This window comes from Pezoporus occidentalis, unplaced genomic scaffold (genome assembly GCF_034315485.1).
Source record: "Pezoporus occidentalis ecotype Australia unplaced genomic scaffold, CSIRO_AGI_Poc_V1 ctg151, whole genome shotgun sequence".
NCBI classification, from domain to species: Eukaryota; Metazoa; Chordata; class Aves; order Psittaciformes; family Psittacidae; genus Pezoporus; species Pezoporus occidentalis.
The window spans coordinates 223112-246465 of NW_026913328.1; the positions used below are offsets into that span (position 1 = coordinate 223112).

At 59.1% G+C, this 23354-nt stretch overlaps 2 protein-coding genes across 5 annotated transcripts; one reads left to right on the plus strand and one right to left on the minus strand.

The window, feature by feature from the left end:
* Positions 1-268: 268 nt before the first annotated feature.
* Positions 269-20373, plus strand: SNED1 (sushi, nidogen and EGF like domains 1). 4 transcript variants are annotated; one of them, XM_062611126.1, is made up of 33 exons: positions 269-607; positions 3215-3502; positions 3980-4120; positions 4825-4987; positions 5858-5983; positions 6140-6253; positions 7126-7239; positions 7406-7519; positions 7651-7767; positions 8271-8396; positions 8678-8782; positions 9239-9352; positions 9506-9622; positions 10104-10220; positions 10302-10418; positions 10628-10741; positions 10824-10997; positions 11190-11303; positions 12073-12186; positions 12585-12698; positions 12783-12896; positions 13463-13759; positions 14942-15125; positions 15215-15327; positions 15846-16124; positions 16493-16637; positions 16845-16915; positions 17691-17777; positions 18018-18134; positions 18596-18686; positions 19259-19342; positions 19576-19613; positions 20024-20373. In XM_062611126.1, exons 1-32 carry the CDS (start codon positions 398-400, stop codon positions 19610-19612), a joined length of 4332 nt encoding a protein of 1443 aa, XP_062467110.1. In that variant the 5' UTR covers positions 269-397; the 3' UTR covers position 19613; positions 20024-20373. The 4 variants fall into 4 exon arrangements, with proteins under 4 accessions (XP_062467110.1, XP_062467111.1, XP_062467113.1 ...); XM_062611127.1 differs by having other exon boundaries at positions 18599-18686; XM_062611129.1 differs by having other exon boundaries at positions 13697-13759.
* Positions 20374-21737: 1364 nt separating this feature from the next.
* On the minus strand, positions 21738-22984 carry MTERF4 (mitochondrial transcription termination factor 4). The gene is made up of 3 exons (XM_062611130.1): positions 22635-22984; positions 22367-22551; positions 21738-22280 (listed from the first exon to the last, which is right to left on the minus strand). Exons 1-3 carry the CDS (start codon positions 22936-22938, stop codon positions 21921-21923), a joined length of 849 nt encoding a protein of 282 aa, XP_062467114.1. The 5' UTR covers positions 22939-22984; the 3' UTR covers positions 21738-21920.
* Between the last annotated feature and the right edge of the window lie 370 nt (positions 22985-23354).

Consider the following 23354-nt stretch of genomic DNA (forward strand, 5'->3'; position numbering starts at 1 on the left):
GTCGCCGCTCCGCCCCAGCTCCTCCCTGAGGGACCGCAGCCCCTCGGCGGGCCCCCCCCGTCTCATTTTCATAACCCGCCTCCTGCCACCGCCCTCCCGGCGCGCCGAGCACCCATTGGCTGCCCGCCCCGCGATATGCAAATCAAGCCCCTCGGGGGGCGGGGCTGGAGGGGTGAAGGCGGCCGGCGCGGCAGCGGCGCTCCGAGCCGCCTCGGCTGATCGCTCCGGAGCCGCCGGCTCCGCGCCCCAGCCCCACAGCCCCACAGCGCTGCGCTTCGGGCAGCGGCCGCCGCCATCTGCGAGCCCTGTGCCCGTGGACGGGCGCCGTTCCCCTGCCCCGCCATGCCGCGGCGGCCGGTGCCGGCGTGAACAGGCGAGCGGCGGGTCCCCGGCGGCCATGCGGGGCCTGGCGGGCTGGGCCGTGCTGGTGGCCCTGGGCGAGTGGCTGCTGCTGCGGGCGGGCGGCGTGGTGCCGCTGGCGGATTTCTACCCCTTCGGGCCCGCCGAGGGCGACGCCGCCACAAGGAAGCAGGACGACGGCGGCTCCGAGTTGCGGCCCCTCTCTGTCCCCTTCCCCTTTTTCGGGGCGGGGCACACCGGCCTCTACGTGAGTACCCAGGAGTCCTCCCAGGGGCCTCCTATTTCCTCCTTTTATTTCCTTTTATTTCCTCAGTGTCCCACTCGGGTGGATCCAGGTGCATCTGAGTTTCCATGGTTGGGTGGTCCCGGTTTAACTTGAAGCATCAGAAGAGTAACAGTGTGCTGAGAGCAGGGGAGATCCTGTGGGACAAGAGCCAGTGTGCCGTGGCCCTTGCTGGGAGGAGGTGATGGCAAGGCTCCCAGTGCGATGCAGAATATTCAGCTGCCCTTTGAGTTGTGCTGCAGTGGGGCTTGGCTGGCCACTCGGCACATCCTGCTCCCTTTCCTCTCCTCCCTTTGCCCATGGGGTCGGACACACTGCTTGGAGCTCTGCTCATGTACTCCCTTGCAGCCCCTGACCCACCTCGAGGGAGCAGTGGCCAGAGAGGTCAAGTCATCATGGCCCATCATGTCGCCTGCAGCTGTGGCCATCAGCTCTAGGTTGACCCTGGAGCCTTTTGGGCAGTACTGGCTCCGAACGCCTGCCTTGTGTCATGGAGTGGGGTCTGCGCTCCCCAAGTCAGCTCCCACCTGGAGCAGTGAATCCGCAGGCGTCCTGGTCCCTTCTCTTTTCCATGGTTTGCTTTGGGCTGACCAATAGTATGGACCCAGCTGCCTGAGGAGAGGCTGAGCATCACCTTGGATCTGGGCTCATGTACTGTCCCACTGCCTCAGCTAAGCACAGGAGGCCCTTGGTCCTTGCTGGCAGTGGTATGTTTTTTTTTTCCACTAATAAAGGCATTAGCCCTGCCATTGAGTGGGAGGGACCTGGGCTTGGGGCTTGAGCCATGGTGGAAGGGACAAAGAGGTTGGAAGAAACCAGGGGAAGTGATGGCTGTCCCATACAGGGTCTAAGCACTGCTCTGGGACTTGGAGGAGCTGCAGGGCTCAGGGAGCACTGCGTCCGCCTCCCCAGAACCAAGACCCCCTGGCTCTGCAGGGCGAGCTCACTGGGCATGGGGTCTGTGTGACAGGGCTGCTCCTCCCTAAGGGGCTTCTATGCTGGGTGAGCTGGCCTAGTACTGTGCTCACCTGGAAACCTCTGTTCTCAAGGGCTGCCTCCAACCATCCCCTCCTCCTTTGCAAAAACCAGCAACAACAACAACAACAAAAAAAAAGCCCTTCTTGGCTCCAGCTCTCTCCCATCTTGCTTTAATCAGGGGAAGAATGTTCCTCCGCGGACACCGTGGGGTTACGGAGGCTTTGGGAAACAGGAATCCTCTTCCCCTTAGTCACAGCAAGGACTGCTCCGTGTTCACACAGAGGGGCTGGGGACCTTCCCAGGGCCTTCAGGATGCCAGCCCAGGCTGCCCCTGCCAGGTGGCATGCTGGCTCCCACATGGCTCCTGGCAGGACACTGGCTCCCAAGTCCTTGTCAACATGTGAGCGTGAGACTGCTGCCTGCTGCATGCCAGGGTTGCTCTCTCTGCTCAAGGGCTTCTTGCTGGCTCTGTGACTCCCCTTCCCTCGCCTTCGCACCCTGCAGCCCAGGGGATTGCTTGGTCAGTGTTGCTGGAGCCGGTATTACGTGCTGGGGGGGCTCAGCTGGGGGCCTGAGCTCCTGTCTGTGCTGCTGTCACTTGCAGGCAGCACTCTGGGCATGGGAGAGAAGCGCCTGGAAGCTGCTGGCCCCGCTATAGTTGCCACTGTTGGCAAGGTCTCCTCAGGGGAATTTGGAGCCTGAGGGCAAGAGTGTTTCCCTTTGATCCTTGGCAGTCAGTAATCCATCTGCTGGCATGTGTGGCACTGGGTGAGCAGGCAACAATGCAGGCAGGAGTTTTCCCTCCCCTCTCTTGCTCCTGCTGTATCCCCAAGCTAGAGGGTAGCACTTTAGGCAGCAGCATTCACTATCTCCTGGGCTGAGGGCTGCCTCTGCCATGTATCCCTAGGCTAGGCATCCCAGGACCCTAATTATCCCAGTTAATTACTGCTGGGAAGGGCTTGGAGCTCCAAGTAGCTTGCTTTGGGGTGTCTGGTATCCCCTGCTTTAACAACAGCAGCCTGCACTGGGGGCTTTGCATGGGATGCACTTGGTCATCTGGGGACTATGAGCCTGTTAGCTCACCCAGTGCCACACATGCCAGCAGATGGATTACTGACTGCCAAGGCTTTCCCCTATCCCAGGCCGGTGACTTCCTGGCCAGGAGGGCGGTAACAATGCTGAGCCAAAGACTGCAGGCCCACAGGCTGTGTGTCAGCCCTTAGAGAGCAAGCGAGGCAGCCCCAGGTCCCCACCACGAGTGCTGCCGTGAGCTGGCCGAGCTCACTGGGCACTGTTTGTTTAAAGCGCTGGGGCCGCTGCAGTTTTCTCAGCTGTTTCCCCCTTCCCCTGGCCTGGGCGCAGTGGAGAACAGGGCTGGTTTGTTCGGGTGGCTGCCTCCCTGTAGCCACACTCCAGCAAGCGGGGGGCCGTGGGCGCCGGGGCACAACTCTGCTTCCAAGGGCAGGAAGGGGAAGCTCTCCAATATTTGTGGAAAGGGAGGTGGGAAGAAAGGTGAAATGGAAAGTGCCTTTAATACATTCTGCTGGCAGGAATCAACCATGGCCACCCGTTTCTTTCCTTCCCTCTCCCCAGGTGAACAATAACGGGATCATCTCATTCCTGAAGGAGGTCTCCCAGTTCACGCCAGTGGCCTTTCCCATCTCCAAGGACCGGCGTGTGGTGGCTGCTTTCTGGGCAGACGTGGACAACCGGCGGGCAGGCGATGTGTACTACCGGGAGAGCACAGAGCAGTCCATCCTGGAGAGAGCAAGCAGGGACATTGCACAGTATTTCCCCGAGTTCCCAGGGTTTTCCGCACAGTGGGTCTTCATCGCCACCTGGTACCGAGTGACCTTCTTCGGGGGCAACTCATTTTCACCGGTGGGTATCTGGGGCAAAGGAACCACGAGTTTAGGGGTAGAGTTTCTTTAAAAGGAGCATCTCAACAGAGCTTGGATGCTTTCCATGGCAGTGGTGCTCCTGCCAGCAGGGCTAAGCCATCCCCAGCAGCTCCCTTGTGATGCTTTGCCATAATGGATCAGTGCTAGTCTGGCAAAACCAAACCCTCCTCTCTGTGTTGCCTGAAGGCTGCAGATTGCCAGCGTCCCCCATTTTGGGTACCAGGAGCTGGTCGCAGACAGGGTTTGGTGCCTTTCTTCCAGAGGCCCGATAACTACATTTCCATTTTTCCTGCTGGCTGGGGTGCTGGGCAACCAACCCAACTACCCCTTCTAGCAGAGGAGGACTGGGGCTCAGAGAAACACCCCTTTGTTAAATGCTTTTTCCATCATCTCATTATCTTCTCACTGGTTTGCCTGCCATGCTCCTGCCTGCTCACTCTTCCCTTCTGTGCTGCAGGTAAACACCTTCCAGATAGTCCTCATCACGGATGGCAAGCTCTCCTTCACCATCTTCAACTATGAGTCCATCACCTGGACCACGGGTATGCACGCCAGCAGTGGGGGGGACTTTGCTGGGCTCGGCGGCATTGCAGCACAGGTAAGTGGCAAACGTGGTCCCAGGGTGCCCAGGTAGCACATATGCCCCAAGAGCTTGCAGCTCCTGGTTTGGGTTTTTTTGGAGGTGGATAGCCTCCCTTGCCATGTTTTCTTTTTAAGTTGTTGAATATCCGTGTGTGCTCTGGCCTCCAAAGCTGAGACTGTACAGGGGGCTCTGAAATCCTGAAACCACAGGTCTTTGCCTTGGCTGCTGCCTTGTAGTCCCTTTTCCTTCCTAACCACAGCCTTTAAGAGCAGCTGCCACAGCCAGCACAGCTTTCACTTGTATTTATATTTCATCCTTGTGTTCGTTGTTGTGTTTAAGGCAAAAAAAATCCAATCCCCCACCCGCAAAAACCCCAGTACCCATTCGGATGTGTGAATTTACTGGCAGTTGATCCGTGCTTGGCTCCCTGCCTGCCAGCCTGCAGCAGGCAGGATGCTGCAGGTGGAGAGGAAGCGGATGGGTTTTGGATCCCAGGGGAGGGTCTCAGTGGGCAGCATGGCTGCTTTGCCCTGTCGTGCTGGCTGTCATCCTGGCACATGGACAGGGCTGAGTGCTGGCTGGTGCTGTGTGGACAGGGTCAGGCAGTCCGAGCAGTGCTGCTGGCAGTGTTGAGTGGCAGGCAAACAAGCCTTTGTGCTCCAGCTGCCTTCCCTTCTGCACTAGTGATGTCTCTTTACCCTCTGCCCTTGTCCTCCCAGGCAGGTTTTAACGCCGGTGATGGAAAGCGCTACTTCAACATCCCTGGATCCCGCACCGATGACATCGCTGACGTGGAGATGACGACAAATGTGGGTATCCCCGGGCGCTGGGTGTTCAGAATCGATGATGCCCAGGTGCAAGTGGGGGGCTGCAGCAATACAAGTAAGAGGACAGCAGTTAGGTTTATTTAACTCCCAACCCAACCCCATACTGTTCTCCAGCCCTGTCTTTTCCCTGCCTCAAACCTCTACAGGGTGGAGGAGGCGGCTCAAAGTACTTGGGGAGGGAGGGGAGGCAGCCATGGGGGGGACCCTCCTCAGCACCTGCCATGGCTGGAGACATCACCCATGGGTGCCCCGGGACTGGGAAGGGGCTGGGAGAGCAAATGGGGAGGGGAGGAAGACTTTTGAGATGAAAAGAGCTTGCGGGGAGTGATAAGGGAGGCTGGGAAGAAGGTGACAACACACAGTGCAACCCCACCAGCCTGCTGCAGGCAGAGAAGGGCATGAGGGGCTGGCACCCTTGAAGGATGCATGCCTCCATGAATCTCAGGAGGTTGGGAAAGCCGTGTGGAGAGCTGCTGGGTTCCAGCCTCCCCGATGGGGCTGGGGCACAAGGGCTGGGCCATGCTCCCCACCCCATGGGGCCTGACACATCCCCTTTCCCACACTTGATCTGTTTGTGTCTCGCGTGTTACCTGTGGGTTTGCTGTAGATGGGCTCTCCCATACCCTTTCCCTCTGCCCTGGGTGATAAGAAAGGGCATGTCCATGTGCCTCCAGCCTGAGGGGCTGACCCTGTGCAGCCTTTTCCCCTCCCATGGGAGGAATTAAAACTGCCCACTGTGTCCCAGGGGAGCCCATGAGGAGTGAACCCTACCCTGCTGTGAGGCAGGCAGCCCCTGTGGGCTCCCTGAGCGCTCTGGGGAGCCGGGTGGGTGCAGGGACAGCCCCTGGCGCTGGTGTGGCTGGAAGGCGGCGGGTGAGCTGTGCTGGGATGCAGGCTGATGCAGGGCCACCGCTTGTCCCCACAGCCTCTGTCTGCCTCACATTGCGGCCCTGCCTGAATGGGGGGAAGTGTATTGAGGACTGCATCACAGGGAACCCCTCCTACACCTGCTCTTGCCTGGCTGGCTTTACTGGGAAGAGGTGCCATGTCGGTGAGTGTGTGTCCTGAGCGAGCTCCCGGCACATTGCCGCAGGAAGCAGGTTTCATTCCTGGTGTCACTGCTATGTGCTGGCAGTCTTTGTGTTCCTGTTCTGTTCCTGTTCTGTCCCTGTTCTGAGCTCCTGCCCCATGTGGGGCTGTGTTTCAGATGTGGACGAGTGTCTCTCCAACCCATGTCAGAATGGAGCCACGTGTGTCAACGGTGCTGGCAACTTCAGCTGCATGTGCCCACTGGGCTTCAGAGGTGCCAACTGTGAGACCGGTGAGCATGGGGCCACCAGCGCAGCAGGGCTGGCTGTTTGCTGTGCTTGAAGAGCTAAGACCCAGGTTTGGGGAGCACTGCTGCTCTTGGGAGCACTCTTCAGATTGGGGTTCCTGCAGCAGTTTGCAACAGCCAGCTTGGATTTCTGCATGCTGCAGGCAAAGGAACCTTTGCTCTGGCCACAAGCTCTTCCTGCCCTTGGCAGCGCACACTGCTGAGGGCTCAGCTCAGTGCTGCTGCCAGCACTTCTCCCTGCTGCCCTCCACTCCTTCAGTGAGAAAAGCTGGCAGTTAGTGTTAAACAGAAGTCTTGGAGGCCCTGCTTTTGCAGGTGATGCTGTGGTTCTGAGCCCTCTGAAGTCAGTGGGGACTCTCCCGCTCCCTGACAGGTCTGTGGTGGCCGGTTTCTCCTGCTGCTGGCCTCCATCCCCCCAGTGGAAATGCTGCCAAAATGTTTGGCTCCCAGCAAGCCTCTGCACTGGTGGAGAAGGCGAGCAGGGAGCTGACTTTCGAGGAAGGGAGGGAGGAATTCCCAGACCGGCATGCTGGCATCCAAGATGTGCAGGGGGATGGAAGGGCTGAGCTGCCCAAGGAAGGTTTTGGGAAGAGCTGGGGCTGGGACATGGCCACTGTCTCCTGCCAGAGGGTGCATTGGTGGCTCCAAGCTACACCGTCTGCTCAGCCCCAGCATCGCTGTGTGTGCAGAGGCATGTGCCAGCCCTGTGCCTGGGTTGATCCCCCCTCTTTTCTCCCCTTCCCCTCTTCTCTCTCCCCTCTCCCCTTCCCCTTCCCCTTCCCTTCTCTCTCTCCCCTCTCCCCTCTCCCCTCTCCCCTCTCCTCTTCTCTTTTCTTTTTCTTGGTGTTCCCCTGCAGAAGAGCTGCCATGTGAGAGCAAAGTGTGCCACAACAGTGGGACGTGCCAGGCAGTGAATGGGACAGCAGTGTGCTTGTGCCAGCCAGGGTACACCGGGGCAGACTGCCAGACAGGTCTGTGGCATGGGGAGGAAATGGGGCACCTCATGCCTTAGCAAACTGCTTTCCCACCATGCTTCAGCCCCAGCTGGAGTTTTGGAAGGGGAGTGCTCAGGATGGGAGGCAGTGGGTGAACCAGCTGTACCTGCACCTAACTGCCCCTCTTGACCTCTCCTTGCAGAGCTGAACGAGTGTGAGTCCAGCCCATGCCTGAATGGTGGGCATTGTGTCGACCTGATCGATAACTACACCTGTATGTGTCTGGAGCCCTTTGTGGGACAGCGCTGCGAGACAGGTGCCTGCTCCTGCACCACAGAATGACCCATGTCAGGGACTGTGTCCCCAGTGCTCAGCTGGGCCATCACGGCCCTTCTCCCAGGGCTGGGCTCTGCTCATTTCTTGCTCACTTGCTTTCCCCCTGCCCAGACTCATCTATCTGTGAGGACCGGAGCTGCCGAAACCGGCAGACGTGCAACTACATCCGCCCAGGCCGCTACATCTGCACATGCTCCCCGGGTTATTATGGCAACAACTGCCAGTACGGTGAGCAGAGGTGCACCTTGCCCAGCCTGCCATGAGAGCTGTTTCTTGGGGGAGCTGGGTGGGAAGGGCAAATTGCTGAAAAGGGGCTGCGTCAGATATAGGCACTGCCGAAAGCTGTCAGGCAGCGTGTAACTTACAGAATGGAAAGATTTCTTCACTGAAAGGGTGAACAGGCTGCCCAGGGAAGTGGTGGAATCACCATCCCTGGAAGCATTCAGAAAACATGCAGAAGCCCTTAATGACACGGTTTAGTGGTGGACTTGGCAGCCCTGGGGTAAAGGTTGGACTTGATGATCTTAAAGGTCTTTTCCATCCTAGTTGATTCTATGATTCCGTGTGTGCAGGGGTTGTGGTGATGCCGGGGAGGGAACTCCTTGCAGCAGTGCTGCTCAGCTGCAGTGGGGTCTTTGGTGTGGACCAGTTCTGCATTGGCTCCCCTGGGGCAGAGAGTGTTCCAGCCCCATGCTGGGATGGGTCTAGCTCAGTCTCCTTTTTCCCTGCAGGCGGGCCCCGCGTGCCTGGCGCCTGCCTCTCCCAACCCTGCCAGAATGCGGGCAGCTGCCTGGAGACAGAGCAGGGCTACCTCTGTGAGTGCCAGGAGGGCTACACCGGACAGGACTGTCGAGACAGTGAGTATGAGGGGGAGTCTCTCCAGTGGGGTTTGGCATCTCTAGGAGAGCCCTCACATTCCTAAGAGGGACAAGCAGCAGCCTCTGAGAACCTGTTTGGTGCTCCTGGACTGAACAGTGGGTCCATCCTGCTGAAGGAGGCTGTGCCTGGGTGTCTGGAGGGGCTCATAGCTGCCACCCACCTGAGCTTCCCCTATGGATGGCATCCAGCAAGGCTGCTTGGCTGTCGCAGCCCCACAAGGGAGAGGGGTCCTGGGAAGCTCCCATCTTCTCTCTTGCAGAGCTCTCAGAGGGTTGCGAGTGTCGCAATGGAGGCAGTTGTCTGGAGGGGAATGTCACCATCTGCCAGTGCCTGCCTGGGTTTTTTGGTCTCCTCTGTGAATTCGGTAGGTAAAGGCTTCTCACTTCCTACATTTGCTCCCTCTCCAGGATGCTTGAGCCAGGGAGGCTGTGGTCAAACAAGGAGAAACTCTGCCCATGCCTGAACCTAGCATGGTGCCAGGGGTATGCCCTGATTTGAGCCTAGAAACATTGTCCCTGGTGAGAAGGCAACACTTCCATCTCCCAACACTCCCCCTTGAGCTGTGCCTCTCCCAGCCCTTTGTCCCAGCCGGCTTTTCTGGGTGGGATGGGAACCACAGTCTTAGTGTGCTCCTGCTCTGAATCTCACTGGGCATCCAGGCTGGCCCTTGCTGTTTGCATGGTCTGTGGAGTGGTACAGAGGGTCCCTCCCATCTCTTCAGACCTGGCAAAATTAGGAGACCCCCGCATTTCTGGCCAGGCAGCCAGCTGGGTGTCCTGCCACCAGCTGATGGAAACTGGTGCTGTCCGTGTGTTTGCAGAAGTCACCACCACCCCGTGCAACATGAACACGCAGTGTCCGGATGGTGGGTACTGCATGGAGTATGGTGGGAGCTACCTCTGCGTTTGCCACACTGACTACGGCACCAACCACAGTGAGTCTCGTCTGTGGGGATGTGGGACCAGCCCTGGGAAGGAACACAGATGAAGGCGGGGAGTGTGATCAGGGAACACTGTCATCAGCTGGGGAGCAGCCCTCACACCGCTGGTCCTACGTCGTCACTGATGCCCTGTGTTTGGCTTTGTAGCAATGCCATCCCCCTGCGACTCAGAGCCCTGCCTGAATGGGGGGTCCTGTGAGGTTCGTGATGACTCGTACATCTGCGAGTGTCCTCAAGGCTTCCTTGGCAAGCACTGTGAGAAAGGTACCTGCATGGAACTCTCTGCTGGCCCCAGGATCTGGCAGGGGGTGGGAGAAGAGTGGCTGCTTGCTGAGCTGCAGCTGGAAGTGGGCACCAGGTATCCCACCCCACACATGGAGGGAAGATTGCATGTCTGCTTTCATGGCCTGACAGTCACAGCAGCTGATCCAGTTGTTTTGTTTCCTGCACAACACCATCAGTGTTGGAGGTGGTTTTGCATGCTTGAGCTTTGGGCCTCAGGAGCAGCTGCCAGTGTCCTGGCATCACATGTCTGTGGCCTCCTTAGGTCCTGGCACAGAGAATCATAGCATGGTTAGGGTAGGAAAGGACCTTAAGATCATCTAGTTCTGCACGGGGTTATTCAGCAGTGTTGGGGAGGCCTGGGTGCACTCGGTGTTCCTGCAGCAAGGGGTTTGGTGGGAGGCAGTGGCCTTCGGGATATGGGCAGCAGTGGGTAACCCCTTGCTCTCGGTGTTCTCTGCAGCCAAGCCACGGCTCTGCAGCACGGGACCCTGTCGCAATGGGGGCACCTGCAGGGAGGCAGATGGCGAGTACCACTGCTCCTGCCCCTACCGCTTCACTGGGAAGCACTGCGAGATCGGTACGGCCTCCTGCCCCCCGCCTGGGAAGTGAGGCAGTTGTCCTGCTCACTGCTCAGCTCCCACCTGCCCTCTGCCCCCAGGTAAGCCAGACCCCTGTGCCTCGGGGCCCTGCCAGAACGGGGGCACCTGCTTCCACTACATTGGCAAGTACAAGTGCGACTGTCCCCCAGGCTATGCTGGCCGGCACTGCGAGACTGGTAGGTGTGAGCAGGGTGTGCCAGTGCCAGGGGATGCTTGGGGAGGTGGTGGCAGCAACAAGCAAGCCTCCCTGCTTGCTTTGAATCCCCTTCCCTATAATTTGAAGCACTTTGGATCTCATTTGTACCCTGCAGAGGTGGGGGAAGGGAAGTGGCTCTTATTTCTGGGCTCTACCAGCCCCGCAGCAGTCACTCTGTTCTTCTTCTAGTGCCCTCCCCGTGCTTCCTTAGCCCCTGTGAAAACGGTGCTACCTGTGAGGACCTTGGTGAGGGCTATGCTTGCACGTGCCCCATGGGCTATATAGGGAAGCACTGCCAGACTGGTAAGGGCTCTGTGCTGCCCCTGCCAGTCAGGGGCTCGGGGTGCCTCTCCAGGTCCTGCTCAACACCCCCATCTCTCCCCAGTGGTTGACTGTGGCACTCCCAGTGAGGTGAAGCACGCCCAGGTGTCTTTCAACTCCACCAAGGTGGGCTCTGTGGCTGAATACCAGTGTGAGCTGGGCTACACCCTCAGCCAGCACAACCACCCTCGTGTCTGCCACTCACCGGGTGTCTGGAGTGACCCCCCTGAATGCAACGGTGAGGAGAGCTGGGGAGCAGCTGAGCCCTGGGGTACTGTCCCAGTGGGCTGTGGCCATGACCCTGGCTTGGTGACCCCAGGGCATGTACTCTGGTCCTCCCCTGTCTGTGTCTGCAGACAGATCCTCCCGGAGACCCCTCCTCAGTGCTCATGTCTCTTACCTTGTCTCTCCCCTGCACAAATACCTGCAGAGATCAATGAGTGCCAGTCCCAGCCCTGCCTGAATGGTGGTCAGTGCAAGGACCGCATTGCTGAGTTCCTGTGCTTGTGTGAGCCAGGTTACACCGGCCAGCATTGTGAGTCAGGTAAGAGAGAGACCATGACAGGTACACTCCAGGGCTCCTGGATGCTGCTCCCAGCCAGCTGGAGGAGCAGGCAGGGCTATGAGGGCACATGCACTACTTGTGTCTCCCCTACTAATGGATTCTGTCTGCATGGGCATCCCCATCACTGATAGGGCACTGACTTACCCTTATGCACGTTAAGCCCATGTGGAGAAGCCCCAGATCTTGGGATCTGCGTGGGAGGTGTCCCTGGGGCTTCAAAGCTATTGGCCAGGGTGGGATGGGGCGGGGGGAAGAAGCAACTTGTGGTCATGCTGTGCTCCTGTGTACGCACATGGTCATGGTTGCATGTGGACACTGGCAGAAGGAGATAACAGGTAGTGAAAGGTCTGGTGAGACTCTGTGGCAGGCAGCTCTAGCCCTGCTTAGGAGAGGATGGTGGTGGGAAGAGGTGGGATGCCTGCTGGGGATCAGAGGAGGGCATATGCCGCAGGCACCTTATGGGACCTCTTGGCACAGCCCCAGATTGCCAGCCATACCAGGTGTTCCAGAGGACATGTCCCTATGCCCAGCTCCCACTGCAGCCCCTGTACAGGGCCAGACATGGGGTAGTGGGCTCCTGATGGCTCCGGGAGCAAAGCTGTTCTCGTCTGGTGGGCTTGGGGTAGCAAGTGATGTGGGGAGGGTCCGCACCCTGCAGGGGAAGCACTGCCTCTCCAGGTCTCCTTGTTCCCTGCTGCTGGCCCTGTCTTTGTGCTGAGCTGGTGCCTTTCTTCTTGTCACTCCCCAGATACTGACGAATGCCAGTCGGAGCCCTGCAAGAATGGTGGGACCTGCCAGGACCTCCCTGCATCCTTCACTTGCTACTGTCCCGAGGGCTTTGTGGGGACCCAGTGTGAGACAGGTAGGGACTCGCACTTCCAGTGGGAGGCTGGGCTGTGGGCACTGGTACACAGTCAGGACCTGTACTGGTTGCCATGTTGGGCACTCTGTCCCCAAGCCATTACACTAGGCACTCGCTGCCTATTGTGCCTCCTTGCCTATGGTTCCAGGGACAGAGCTGAAACTGCTCTGGTGGGGAAGGAGGAAAGGACAAGATGTCCACTGGTAATGGATCCCCTTTTGAAGGCATCCACCCCTGCCAGGGAACATGGCCACCATGGCACTTGGGTGGGATTCTGGACCCAAAATGGCTGTGCTGAGCCCTGGGCTACATGTCCATCCTGCTGTCCCTTGGGAGGCCATTGCCTGGCTGATGCCATGCTGGGGGCCTCCTCACCACCATCCTTCTCCCACCTCCAGAAGTGGACGCTTGTGAGTCAAGCCCTTGCCAGAATGGAGGGGAGTGTGAGAGCTACAGGGGCTCCTACCTCTGCGTGTGCCCAGAGGGTTTCTTTGGCTACCACTGCGAGACAGGTGAGGTGGGAATGAGCAGCTTGGTGCAGGGCGGCCGATGGCTGGCTGGCCACCTCTAATGCCACCACTGTGGTACCTCTGCAGCCAGCGACCCATGCTTCTCCAGTCCCTGTGGGAGCAGAGGCTACTGTCTGCCCGGCAACGGCACCCACAGCTGCACCTGCAAAGTCAGCTACACAGGCAAGAGCTGCGAGAAAGGTAAAGGCCCTCAGCAGCAGCACCAGGATGTGCGTGGGGCTCGACACTGGCCCAGCAGTGGCCACTGCCCGTGTGGGGCTCGACGCCATCGGGGACCAGCAGCTCTCCTTGAGGCGGGCAGGGCTGAGGCCGTGCCTCTGTGGGGGGCAGCGAGCCACTGCTGCGGACACCAGGCTTGGCGTGAGGACGCTGGGGACAGGTTTGCCTGGCCTCCTGCAGCAATGGCGATCCCGCAGGATGGGAGGCTGAGGCGTTCGAGGGAGGCCTCTCGCTGCCGGTACCAGCCTCCCGGGGCCCCTCGCCCTGTCTCACCGGTGCCATTGGCCTGGCAGACCGTGGCAAGCACTGTGCCACTGTGTTGCAGTGGCTGGAGTGCTCCTGGTGCTCCTCCTGTGCCCACTGGGCAGGTGGCAGCTGGTGCCTGCAGGGCCCCTGCTGGGTGTGCGAAGGGAGAGAGCAAGGGCCCCATGCTCCATCACTGCTGCTCTTGCCTCTTGCTGCTGGGGTCTGTTCTCTAAAGATTCATGGCGTTACCTCTCCCCTTTGCTTTTGCTCACACCCTGAAGAATTGCTGCCACCAACCTCATTAAAGGTGGAAAGGGTGGAGGACACTGGTGTGTTGATTTCTTGGCACCCACCTGAGGACGCAGCTGCCAGGCAACTCATTGACGGCTACGCCGTGACGTACGTATCCTTCGACGGCTCTTACCGCAGGACAGATTTTGTGGACCGAAGTCGTTCTGCCCACCAATTGCGGGCACTAGCCTCCGGCAGAGCCTACAATATTTCTGTCTTTTCAGTCAAACGCAACGTGAACAACAAGAATGATATCAGCAGGCCCGTCATGCTCACCACACGCACTAGTGAGTAGTGTCCCCAGGGGGATCAGGTCGTGACCACGCGTGGCTCCCGCAGGCACTGGGGCTTGTGCTGCCTCCTCCGTGCCACCGGCTCCAGCCGCAGTCCGGGCCTGTACAGAACCCCGCTGGGTTTGGTGGTGCAGATCCTAAAATGCAGACATGGGGGGGCCTTTGGAAAGCACTTGGACACAGAGAATTGATGTTCCCTTTGCTATGAGGTAAAGGGGACTGAACCCCCTGTGGCTCACTGGGCTTCTGCCCAGAGGCTGGTAAGGGAGCTGGCAGTGGGGACTGTTTCTGGATCCTGTTCACCAAGGCCAGGCTGTGCCTGCTGCACTGCTTACTCGTCACTAGCCCCAAAGTAGTGTGAGTCCCCAGTGCTGCTTGGTTGAGCTGGAGAAGCCCCCATACCAGCCAGGCAGTGGGGCTGGGTGATCTCTGCTGATAGTGAGCCCTGCAGGAGAGTCTCCCACCCCACCATCCTGCCTGGCTCAGTGTGGGGATGTGCCAGAGAAGGCAGGGGCTGGCAGAGACCTCTGCTCAAGGGCAGAGGAAAAGGGGCACAGTGATGCCTCTATGAGGGCACAGGCAGGCAGAGCAGCTGCAGTTCTGCTTTCTAGGGCAGGCAAATGTAGAAATCGAGTGCAAACTGAAGATGGAGGGGATTAGACCTAGAAAAGCTGCCCTCTAATGAGAGGGGGATGGTGGCAAGAAAGCCCATGGGCCACATCCCCTGGAGTGTGTTGAGACTGAGTGAAGGCCAGGGCAGAAGGCAGGCATGGCACTGGGCACAGCAGGAGCCTGCACCCCTGGCCACAACACCCTGGGAGGCTTCAAGCTAGGGTCAGATGCCAGGGCAGTGAGAACTGGGCTTAGTATGTGGCTGGGCCATATGGTAGGCTTAGGACCAAGCTGAGGCACTGCAGCCCCATTGGAGCTGAGGGGTAGCGCTGGGGCCAGAGGACAGCCCCAAGGGTGCAGTGGATGGCATGAAGCCTTGCAGGCAGGCAGATGCCTGCCCGCAGGTAGTGAGGATGGGAAAGCATCAGTCCAGCTGAGCTGCTCCTGCTGGGAAGTCAACCCAGACGGGAAGGCAGGACTCCCCTTGCAGGGGTGTGGGGAAGAGATGGGGCGACCCACAATGAGCAGCGGCTGACCACAGCCCTCTCCGCTTGCTCCGGCCAGGACCGCGTCCGGTGGAAGGCTTTGAGATCATGAACGTGACAGCCAGCACCATCACGGTGCAATGGGCTCTCCACCGGCTCAAGCACTCCACTGTCAGTAGGGTGCGTGTCTCCATCCGCCAACCGGGGGACCTGGCAGACCGCACCGTGGAGCTGAACAGCAGCGTGGCCAAGTACACCTTCCTGTGAGTGGGGCAGCAGGCAGGTGCTGGGCCAGCTGGCCCTCCCAGCCTGCCCAGCTTACCCCTGCCCAACCTGCCTTCCTCCTCCACAGGGACCTGCAGCCAGGAGAGAAGTACATTGTCCATGTCACGACACTGAGTGGCCTGGGGACAGAAGATCACCTCTCGGAGAGTCTGGCCACGGCTCCCTTCCATGTATGGACAAGTGAGTGGGGTTGTCTGCCACCTCCTGCTGTTGCAGGGGCCCTGAGGCTTGGCAGGGGCAGGGCAGCTGCAGCTTCTGGCCAGCAGGAAAGCTGCAAGGGAGGGTAAGGTGCGAAAGCCATCCGCCTGTCTGGCAAGCACAGCGGGCAGGAGCTCTGCAAGCAGCCTTGGGGAGTGGCAGGAAGGGCTGCGGCTTGTCCTCCCCTGCCAGATGGTTTTCCTTGTCCAGGACCAGCATGAGCTCAGCCCCGTGCGAAGTCTGCACAGGCCCAAGCTGCTCCCCTGCGTACAGCAGCTGGAGGGTGGTGAGGGCCAGACTGGGTGCCAGGGTGCAGTGAGGCTCTGCGCACCTTGGCAGGGACCCAGCGCTGAGGATCTCCTGCTGGTGTGTTGCATGGCTGGAGCCGGGCTGAGGGCTGGCCAGGGCACGCTTACAGGGTGGCATGTGAGCAAGTAGGGCAGTTACAGTCAAGTACGTGAGTGCTAACCTTTTTTCTCCCTGGCTGCTGCCTTCCCCAGAGCCTCTTCCCCCCAAAAACCTCACTGCCTCCCGTGTCACCACTACGTCCGTGTCCATGGCATGGGAACAGCCACCTGCCGGCGCCGTCGAGGGGTACATCATCAACGTCACCACCACTCAGAGTGTGAAGAGCCGCTACGTGCCCAACGGGAAGCTTGTGTCCTATACGGTGCGAGACTTGCTCCCTGGGCAGCGGTACCGCTTGTCTGTCACAGCTGTGCAGAACACAGAGCAAGGCCAAGTGCACAGTGAGCCCATCTACCTCTACGTCACCACATGTGAGTGCCCAGCTCGCTGGGGCTGGGGTTTGCTGCAGCACGAGGCAGTGGGTTAACAAGGCAGTGAGGCAGGGGGTTGGAGGCTAGTAGATCAAGAGTTCTGTGCTCATGGCGACTTGCCACCCCAGAACTGGGTGCTTGCAGGAGGTTCTGGGAACAGGAGGTGGGGGTTACAGGATGCTGCCTCTGTTAGGGGAGTGCAGATGCTTCACTGGGAATGGCACTCACAGGCCAGCCTTGTGGAGGGTGTACACGTATCCCCAGGCAGCTCTAAACGGCATCCTGGGTACAAGGGGCCTGGCTGGGAGCTGGGCTGCCATGCAAACTCATGGCTTGCCTCCCACTGAGTCTAACCCTTTGGTCTGCAGTGCAGAGGGATGGGGCTCTGGAGAGACGGTGGAGCCAAGCTGGACACCCCCGGGTCCTGCGCAACAGGCTGCCTCCAGCTTTTCTGCCTGAGCTCCGCTTGCTAGCAGATCACAATGCAGCTGAGGAGCCCTCACCAGCTCCCAGGTAGGCACTGCTCCTTTTGGTTGGCCCTTTTTCCCAGCTCCTGTGTCTGGGTGCACACATGATCAAGTCAGTCATGCTTCTGCTGTGAGCAGGTCCCCTGCGCTGCCCAGGACTCACACTGAACCCTGCATCCAGCCGTAGACTGTGGGATGGTTATGGCTTGGGGGACCCGCAGGGCCCCATAGCTTCATGGCTCTTCTGTCCCAGGTTCACCGAGCTGCTAGATGGCAGAGGGAGGATCAGTGCCAGGTTTGGCAAATCCATCAGGATGAAGACACGTAAGCGCTCTGAAGCCTTTCTGCTCACCCTCACCCCCTTCATCCAGTGTAATTTCCTGTGCCTATCCCCAGGACAGGGTGGCAGCTGGGCAGGCTGCTGTAGGGATGGTGGAGCCATAAAGGAAGGCAGACAAACACCTGCTCTGCTTGCTAGATCCCTGCCCAGGGAGAGGGGTGACTCAGAGCCAGTAAGGAAGCCCAGAGAGGGACCCTCACTGATGGGAGGCAATGCTGGCTGTGGTACAGGCTGCCCCTCCCCTGCCAGCAGCAGCAGTAGCCCAGGCAGTCACCCTGCTGCCCTCCAGTACAGGCCCTGCCTGCCCAACAGCCTGAGACCCCACTGCCAAACACAGCCTCACACTCGAGGAGGATGCCTGGGCGAGAAGCCCCTCACTAGCCCAGGACCAGCCCCCCATTTGCCGTCCCTGGAACATCAGGGATCCAAACGCCATCCCCAAGATCTCCTGCCAGGCCTGGGAACCCATGCAATGGGGTAGGAAAGGAGTCTGGCACACCTGACAACAGCCCTGGGCTTGCCATGTGTCTCTGATCTGCTCCTGCCTCCCCAGGGGAGGCACAGCCCTCTATGCCCCACAGCCCTCCAGGAAAGGGGAGATGGTCACCCTAATTCTAGGGATGCCAGCTGGGAAGGGCTAAACCGCTGCTTCAGGCCTGACCAGCCCCCTGATGCTGTGGGCAAGCTGGATCCCGTTGGAGGGGCTGCCTTTGAGTCTGGCTCTGACTGGAGGTGACACTGGACTCTCTTGTTGCTCAGAGCCAGATGCTCCAGTGAAGCTGGAGAACATGGAAGCATCCAGCCACAGCAGCCTGGCACTGCAGCTACAGCAGAACAAGAGCAAGAGTAAGTCTTGGGGGGAGACACATGAGTAGCCGGGCCTGGTTCAGGCCTTGCAGACAGGCAGAGCACTTGGCGCCAGCCTGCCTCCATGTTGCTGCCCTACCAGGAGTCCTGCCCTACCAGTCCCTGCCAACTGCCCCATCCCTGTTTACCCACTTACGGCTCTCCCAGGGAGCACCCTGGCATGCCAGTGGGGTGGGCAGGGCTGTGCCATGGGGTCTGACAACTGTTATGTTTTTGCAGGTGAGGGTCAGAACTGCTCCCTGAACCCCTGCAGGAACGGAGGCACCTGCACCAGAGATGTTAAGTCCTACTACTGCAGCTGCCGCCCGGGGTTCAAGGGCCGGCTCTGCGAGCTGGGTGAGTGCTAAGCTACTGCTGGGGGGCGAGCTCCCTCTTGCACAGGATGGCTTGTGCCCAGCCTGGAGCTGTCCTGGCCACAGGTCTCCTGGGGTGCAGGTCACTGAGCAGCACCCAGCCCCTCTCAGCCAAGGGTGCTCCCACCATGCCCAGACTCTGCTAGAGAGGGAGGGCTATGCTCTGCTCTTGTCAGTTTGGGCAGATCAAGGAGTCCAGGTCTGCTCCCGGCCAAGGCCTCCCCCTCCACCAGCCAGCCTTGCAACCCAGGCCCCTGCCCTTCCCATGCAGTTATCTGGGCACTGCAAAGCTGGGGGCTCTGCTTCTCCTGGTGGGCCAGCTCTGTTGGGCCCAGCCCCCCAGGACAGCAAAGGGGCAGCCAGAGGGGTTTCCCTGCCCATAGGCCACAGGCAGGCAGGGCCAGAGATGGGCTTGTTGGTAGCTCCCCTCTCCTATTCCCCAAGCAGCCTGCAAGAAGGTGCCGCACTCGTGCACACGGCTGTACTCGGAAACCAAGTCATTCCCTGTGTGGGAAGGAGGTACCTGCCACTACCTGTGAGTACTGCCTGCGTGTTGTGCTCCCCGCCTTCCCTTGTGCTCAGAGCCAGGGATGTGTCCCTGCAGCTTGGCTCTGGGGAAGGGAGCGCAAGCGCGAGGCCGTCTCAGACCCCAGCTGGCAGCTGCCCCCTCCCCAGTGCAGGCTGAACAGGTTTGTGTGCCCTCAAGTCCCTGGTGCTGCCCCACCAGTGGTGTTTCAGGGCAGGATACTGCTGAAATGACAGCCCCCATAGCGGTGTTACCCACCTATGTGTCATTGAGGTTGTATTTGGTGTGCGTGTGCTCCCCCTGCCTGCTGCCTGCCAGCCCAGTTCCACCTGTAAGCAGAGGGCTGGGCCAGCCCTGCTGCAATACCATGGCATGAGAGGGGGGTGCATCTGATTTGCGTCCCCCACACCACCAGTCTACCTGTGATGGAAGCACAAGGGCCTGGTGTGTGGAGCCAGTCAGTTCTGGCTACCGTAGCCTGGAAGGAAATGGGGGAGATCCACAGATTACCCCCCTTGTACTCATAGAAGCAGACCTGTCCCTGTTATTCCTTCTAACTTGCCCCTCCGCTCTGTGTGTAGGTACAGGAGAGTCTATAAGGTACACCAGGATGTCTGCTACAAGGAGAGCTGCAAGAGCACCGGTTCCGAGACAACAACCAGCAGGTAAAGCTAGCAGCAGCAGACCAAGCACTGTCCTTCCTGTGGCCCAGGACAGGGCGATGCAGTCAGACAGTGTCACTGAGCATGTGTGGGGGTGCCTGGGCTTAGCCTGGACTGGGAGAGGCACTCCATGCAGAAGAGGGTGCAGGGAGCACACAAGAATGGCTCAGACACCAGCTCTGCACTGCCCTCCCTGAAAGTGATGGCTGACAGCACTCTCCTCTCTTCTCTTTCAGAAAACCAAGCACCAGTCACACACTGAGGAAGTCCTAAAGTAAGTACCTGCTCTAGACACTCCTTAGCCATGGGCAAAGAGGGGCAGCTCCTGCATATCCCACACAGGGAGCTGGGGAGGATAGGGGGGGAAGCCAGAGCACAGTCCAGGCTCACACTGCCATGCTGATGGGGCATGAGGGCTCTCCAGCTCCTACATTGGTTTGGCTTGGGCATGCGGCTGAGGGCTCCCGGTTGTGGTGGGGTGGAAAGGCAGAAGGGAATGCCCTGCTTCCCTGTGGCTTTACAGCCCCATGAAAAATAGATTCCTGCAAAGAAAGAGGCTGGGCACTGGAGGGTGCAGATCCCCCATCTCCCAGTCAGAGATGTGTGCATAGAGTGGGAAGAGGCAGCTGCAGGGCTTTTGGGGGACTGTACATACCAGCTTATTCTCCTCCTGCTCCTTCACAGGATTCAAACAAGTAGAAGCTTCATCTTTCCACTTCTAAAGGGTTTTCTTTGTAACACCAGGAAGATCAGATCTGCTCACTGGGTTGAACACAGCAGGGGAACCTTCCTGCTTGGCATCAGCCTCTCCTTCTCCAGGCAGTCAGGGATTCACAGCCAGATAGGCATACTGAGCAGCACTCCCTTCCCTCCACTGGACCAGCACTGCCTTTGCTCTGGCTTGCCTTACTCTAGCTGTCTCTGCCCCACAAGGAGCTGAGCGCTGGTGTCCTGCAGCAGCTGGCTGACTGCCCCCCAAGTGACCAGCCCTACTGTCCCCCCCCCCACCACCAGCTGCTCTGCACGAAGGCTTCCAGCTCTGCTCAGGCTCCCTGCCAACGGCATCTGCACCAACCTGTTTTTGTAATCCAAAGCTATAAATTACCCATAACCCCTAAATAAAACAGTTTAATGCAGACCAGAAAGCTGTAGCTATCACCTGAAATATGAGCCCATAGCAATCTAGTTGGAGGAGACTTTCCCAGTGTAGACAAGCTAGAAATGGGGAGCAACTCCCCTTAGCAGTGAGGGGAGCACAGGCACTGGAGTCGCATCCCCATCTCCTCTGCTCTAGCGGGGGAAATTGAGGCAGCTTCTCCTGCCTGCCTGTTTCCTTTGCTTTGTAAACAATCCCTGGTTTAACCAGCTTTCCAGTTTAGAAAGCAGTAGAGCACCTAGAATGAATTTTAAGTGTTCTGTACAGCAGAGTTTCAGTCATAACACCATGCTATGTGCCTCTAAGACAGTGCAGGGCACAGTACAGGCTCAGGGACAAAGCGGTGCCCCCTGCCACCCCCCTGAGCTGCTCACAGCATTTCTGTTCCCCACAGAGGAGCAAACCAGCACGCAGCACTGCCCCACCAGCTGCAGCAGGGCAGGCAAGGAAAATTGTAGCTTAGAAACATTCCTAGTTTTTGTTTGTACGACAACACTAGTTAAACATAGATTTGTGTATTACCATACACAGTGTATATTATAAATTAATACATACCAGAGATATATCGTAGTTATGGTATAGAGTGTTATTTCCCCAGCAGCGTTCTGCAAGCATTGCAGGGTGCTTTGCTCTTCAGCCACATATATCAAGCTGCAGCCCAGAAGCTGCTCTCAGCGCAGAACAGGCCCAGGACTTTCAGTGCTCCTGGCACCATCCTCTCCCTCTCAGTAGCAGCTGCCCAGGCTTTGGGGAGCAACAAGGACACTGTAAAGCCACAATCAGAAGGGCCAGGTGATGTGCCCCGCAACATGAGCACTGCAATCCTGCTTCCCCTGGACATGAAAAGAAGCCAGCCCCTGCCAGGAAGAGCAGAGTAAGGGGAAAGCCACACTAGCCTCTGCTATCCACAAGGGAGGGGAAGTTTTGGGGCCATGGTCAGAAAGTGTATGCACCCCAATCTTGTCAGCCATGAAACCAACATGGACTGCAGCAACAGCAGTGGCCCTGCCATGGGATAGTCCCATGATCTGCTCCTGCAGTGACAGGCAGCATGGTGCCGCTGTGAGCCGGCACAGCAGCCTGCCACTTCCTGCCCCACCACCAACACACTATGTACTGCAGCCAGAAAATTTTAACCTAGCCTTGGAAATAAATTAGTTATTTTGATTTTCTTTTCCAAATAAAAACACTTTATGGAAACTGGATTTTTTAAAGTAGTTGGTCAATGAGGAGGAATGAGAGTTATTACTGCATTTTTATACATGGGATTTATTTTAATCCCTCAGTGGGGCTCCAACACATGGAGCCCTGCAGCCACCAAGGCATGTGCCTGTGTAGGGTGGGGGCCCTGAGCACCCACAAGTGCAGTGGGACCTGGGAGTGCACTAGCATAGGAGAGCACGGGCATCTTGGAGCCTCACCTTCTCACTCCCGGGCTGGTTTACTTCCTTCACTATCAAAGTCTTCATCTTCCTCTGTGTACAGAGCATCCCTGTTCTCCTCTTCTTCTTCCTCCTCTTCCTCCTCTCGAGCCAGCAGTTTCTTGAAGACCTCAAACTCCTCTGGAGTAGAGTGGGCCAGGTTGGCCAGGAAGTCTTTCTCCGATAGCTGAATGATGTCCTTCAGTTTGGGGTTATTAGTTTGGGTCTGGCCTTTGTACGGGGTCTGGTAGAGGCCCCGGCGCTCCAGGAAGATGTGCCGGTTCCTGAGCTCAGCAAAGGGCATTCGGAAAAGGCGGGCCTTCACCATCTCCTTCTGCTGGACTCCCATCCTGAAGTACACGTACTGCGGGCGGGACGGGGTGGCTCATAGTCTCCGGGCCCTGGTACCCACCACGCAGGAGACGCGTCCCCCGTGGCCGCCCCCCTCACCTGGAAGTGGTGGTGGAGCTGGTGCGGCTCCTCCAGCAGCACGTTGGGACAAGTCCATAGCACCTCCCGGAGCTGCTCCGCTGTGAAGAGGCACCGCTCCCGCAGCAGCCGCACCGCCGCCGCCATCCTCTTCCGGGGCAAGGTGAAGAGCTCGGGGCAGCGGATCAAGGCCCGCTGCAGCTGACCTGCGGGCGCCGGCGTGAGCGGGACGGAAGGTGCCGCTTCCCGGTTACCGCCATCCCCGCGTACCCCCGCTGCTCTGCCCTACCTCCGTCGAGCCCCAGGCGCCGAAGCTTTCCCGCGCGCTCCTGCAGCTGCTCCGTCGGCATCCGCAGAAGCTCCGGCCTCCGCTCCAGCAGGCCGAGGGTGGCTTCGGCGTTGAGCCCTAGCAGCAGCAGCTGAGCCACCGCCGCCTCCCGGCGCTGCGGACTGAGCCGGGACTCTACGCCTAGGAGCCGCTGGGCCTGCTCCTGGCTGAAGCCCATGGCCCGCAGCCCCGCCGCCTCCCCGCAGGAGCGGCGGGGGCACAACCCCGCAGCTTGCACGCAGCCACGCAGCAGCCGCCCCGCCATGCCCGGCACAGCGCGGCCGCCGCGGGGAGGGGCCGCGGAGGCTCCGCCCCAGCAGCCGGGGCACGGGGTAGTTCCGCTCCCGCTGCGAGCAGCATTGAAGGCCTGGGCAGCTTGGAAAGAGGCGGTGCTGGTGTGACCTTTTTTTCCCAGGAGAAAGCGCAACTGCCCTAACCGGCCTCTTCCCGGGCCACTGGGGTAAACTCGCCCTCAGCAAAGCAGTCGCGGTAACCCACGGGGAGAGTGCAGAGCGGCAGTGGCAAAACAGTGCAGGGAGCCTGTAATGGAACAAGGAGCAGCCCGATAGGTGCCACTCTCTAAGACTCAGCCCAGAAAGCGCCTTGGAAAGGAAGGTCTTCCCAAAGTCGATCCCGGTGCTGAGGTGATTTCTGCCACGGGAACGAGGCAATAGGGAACTA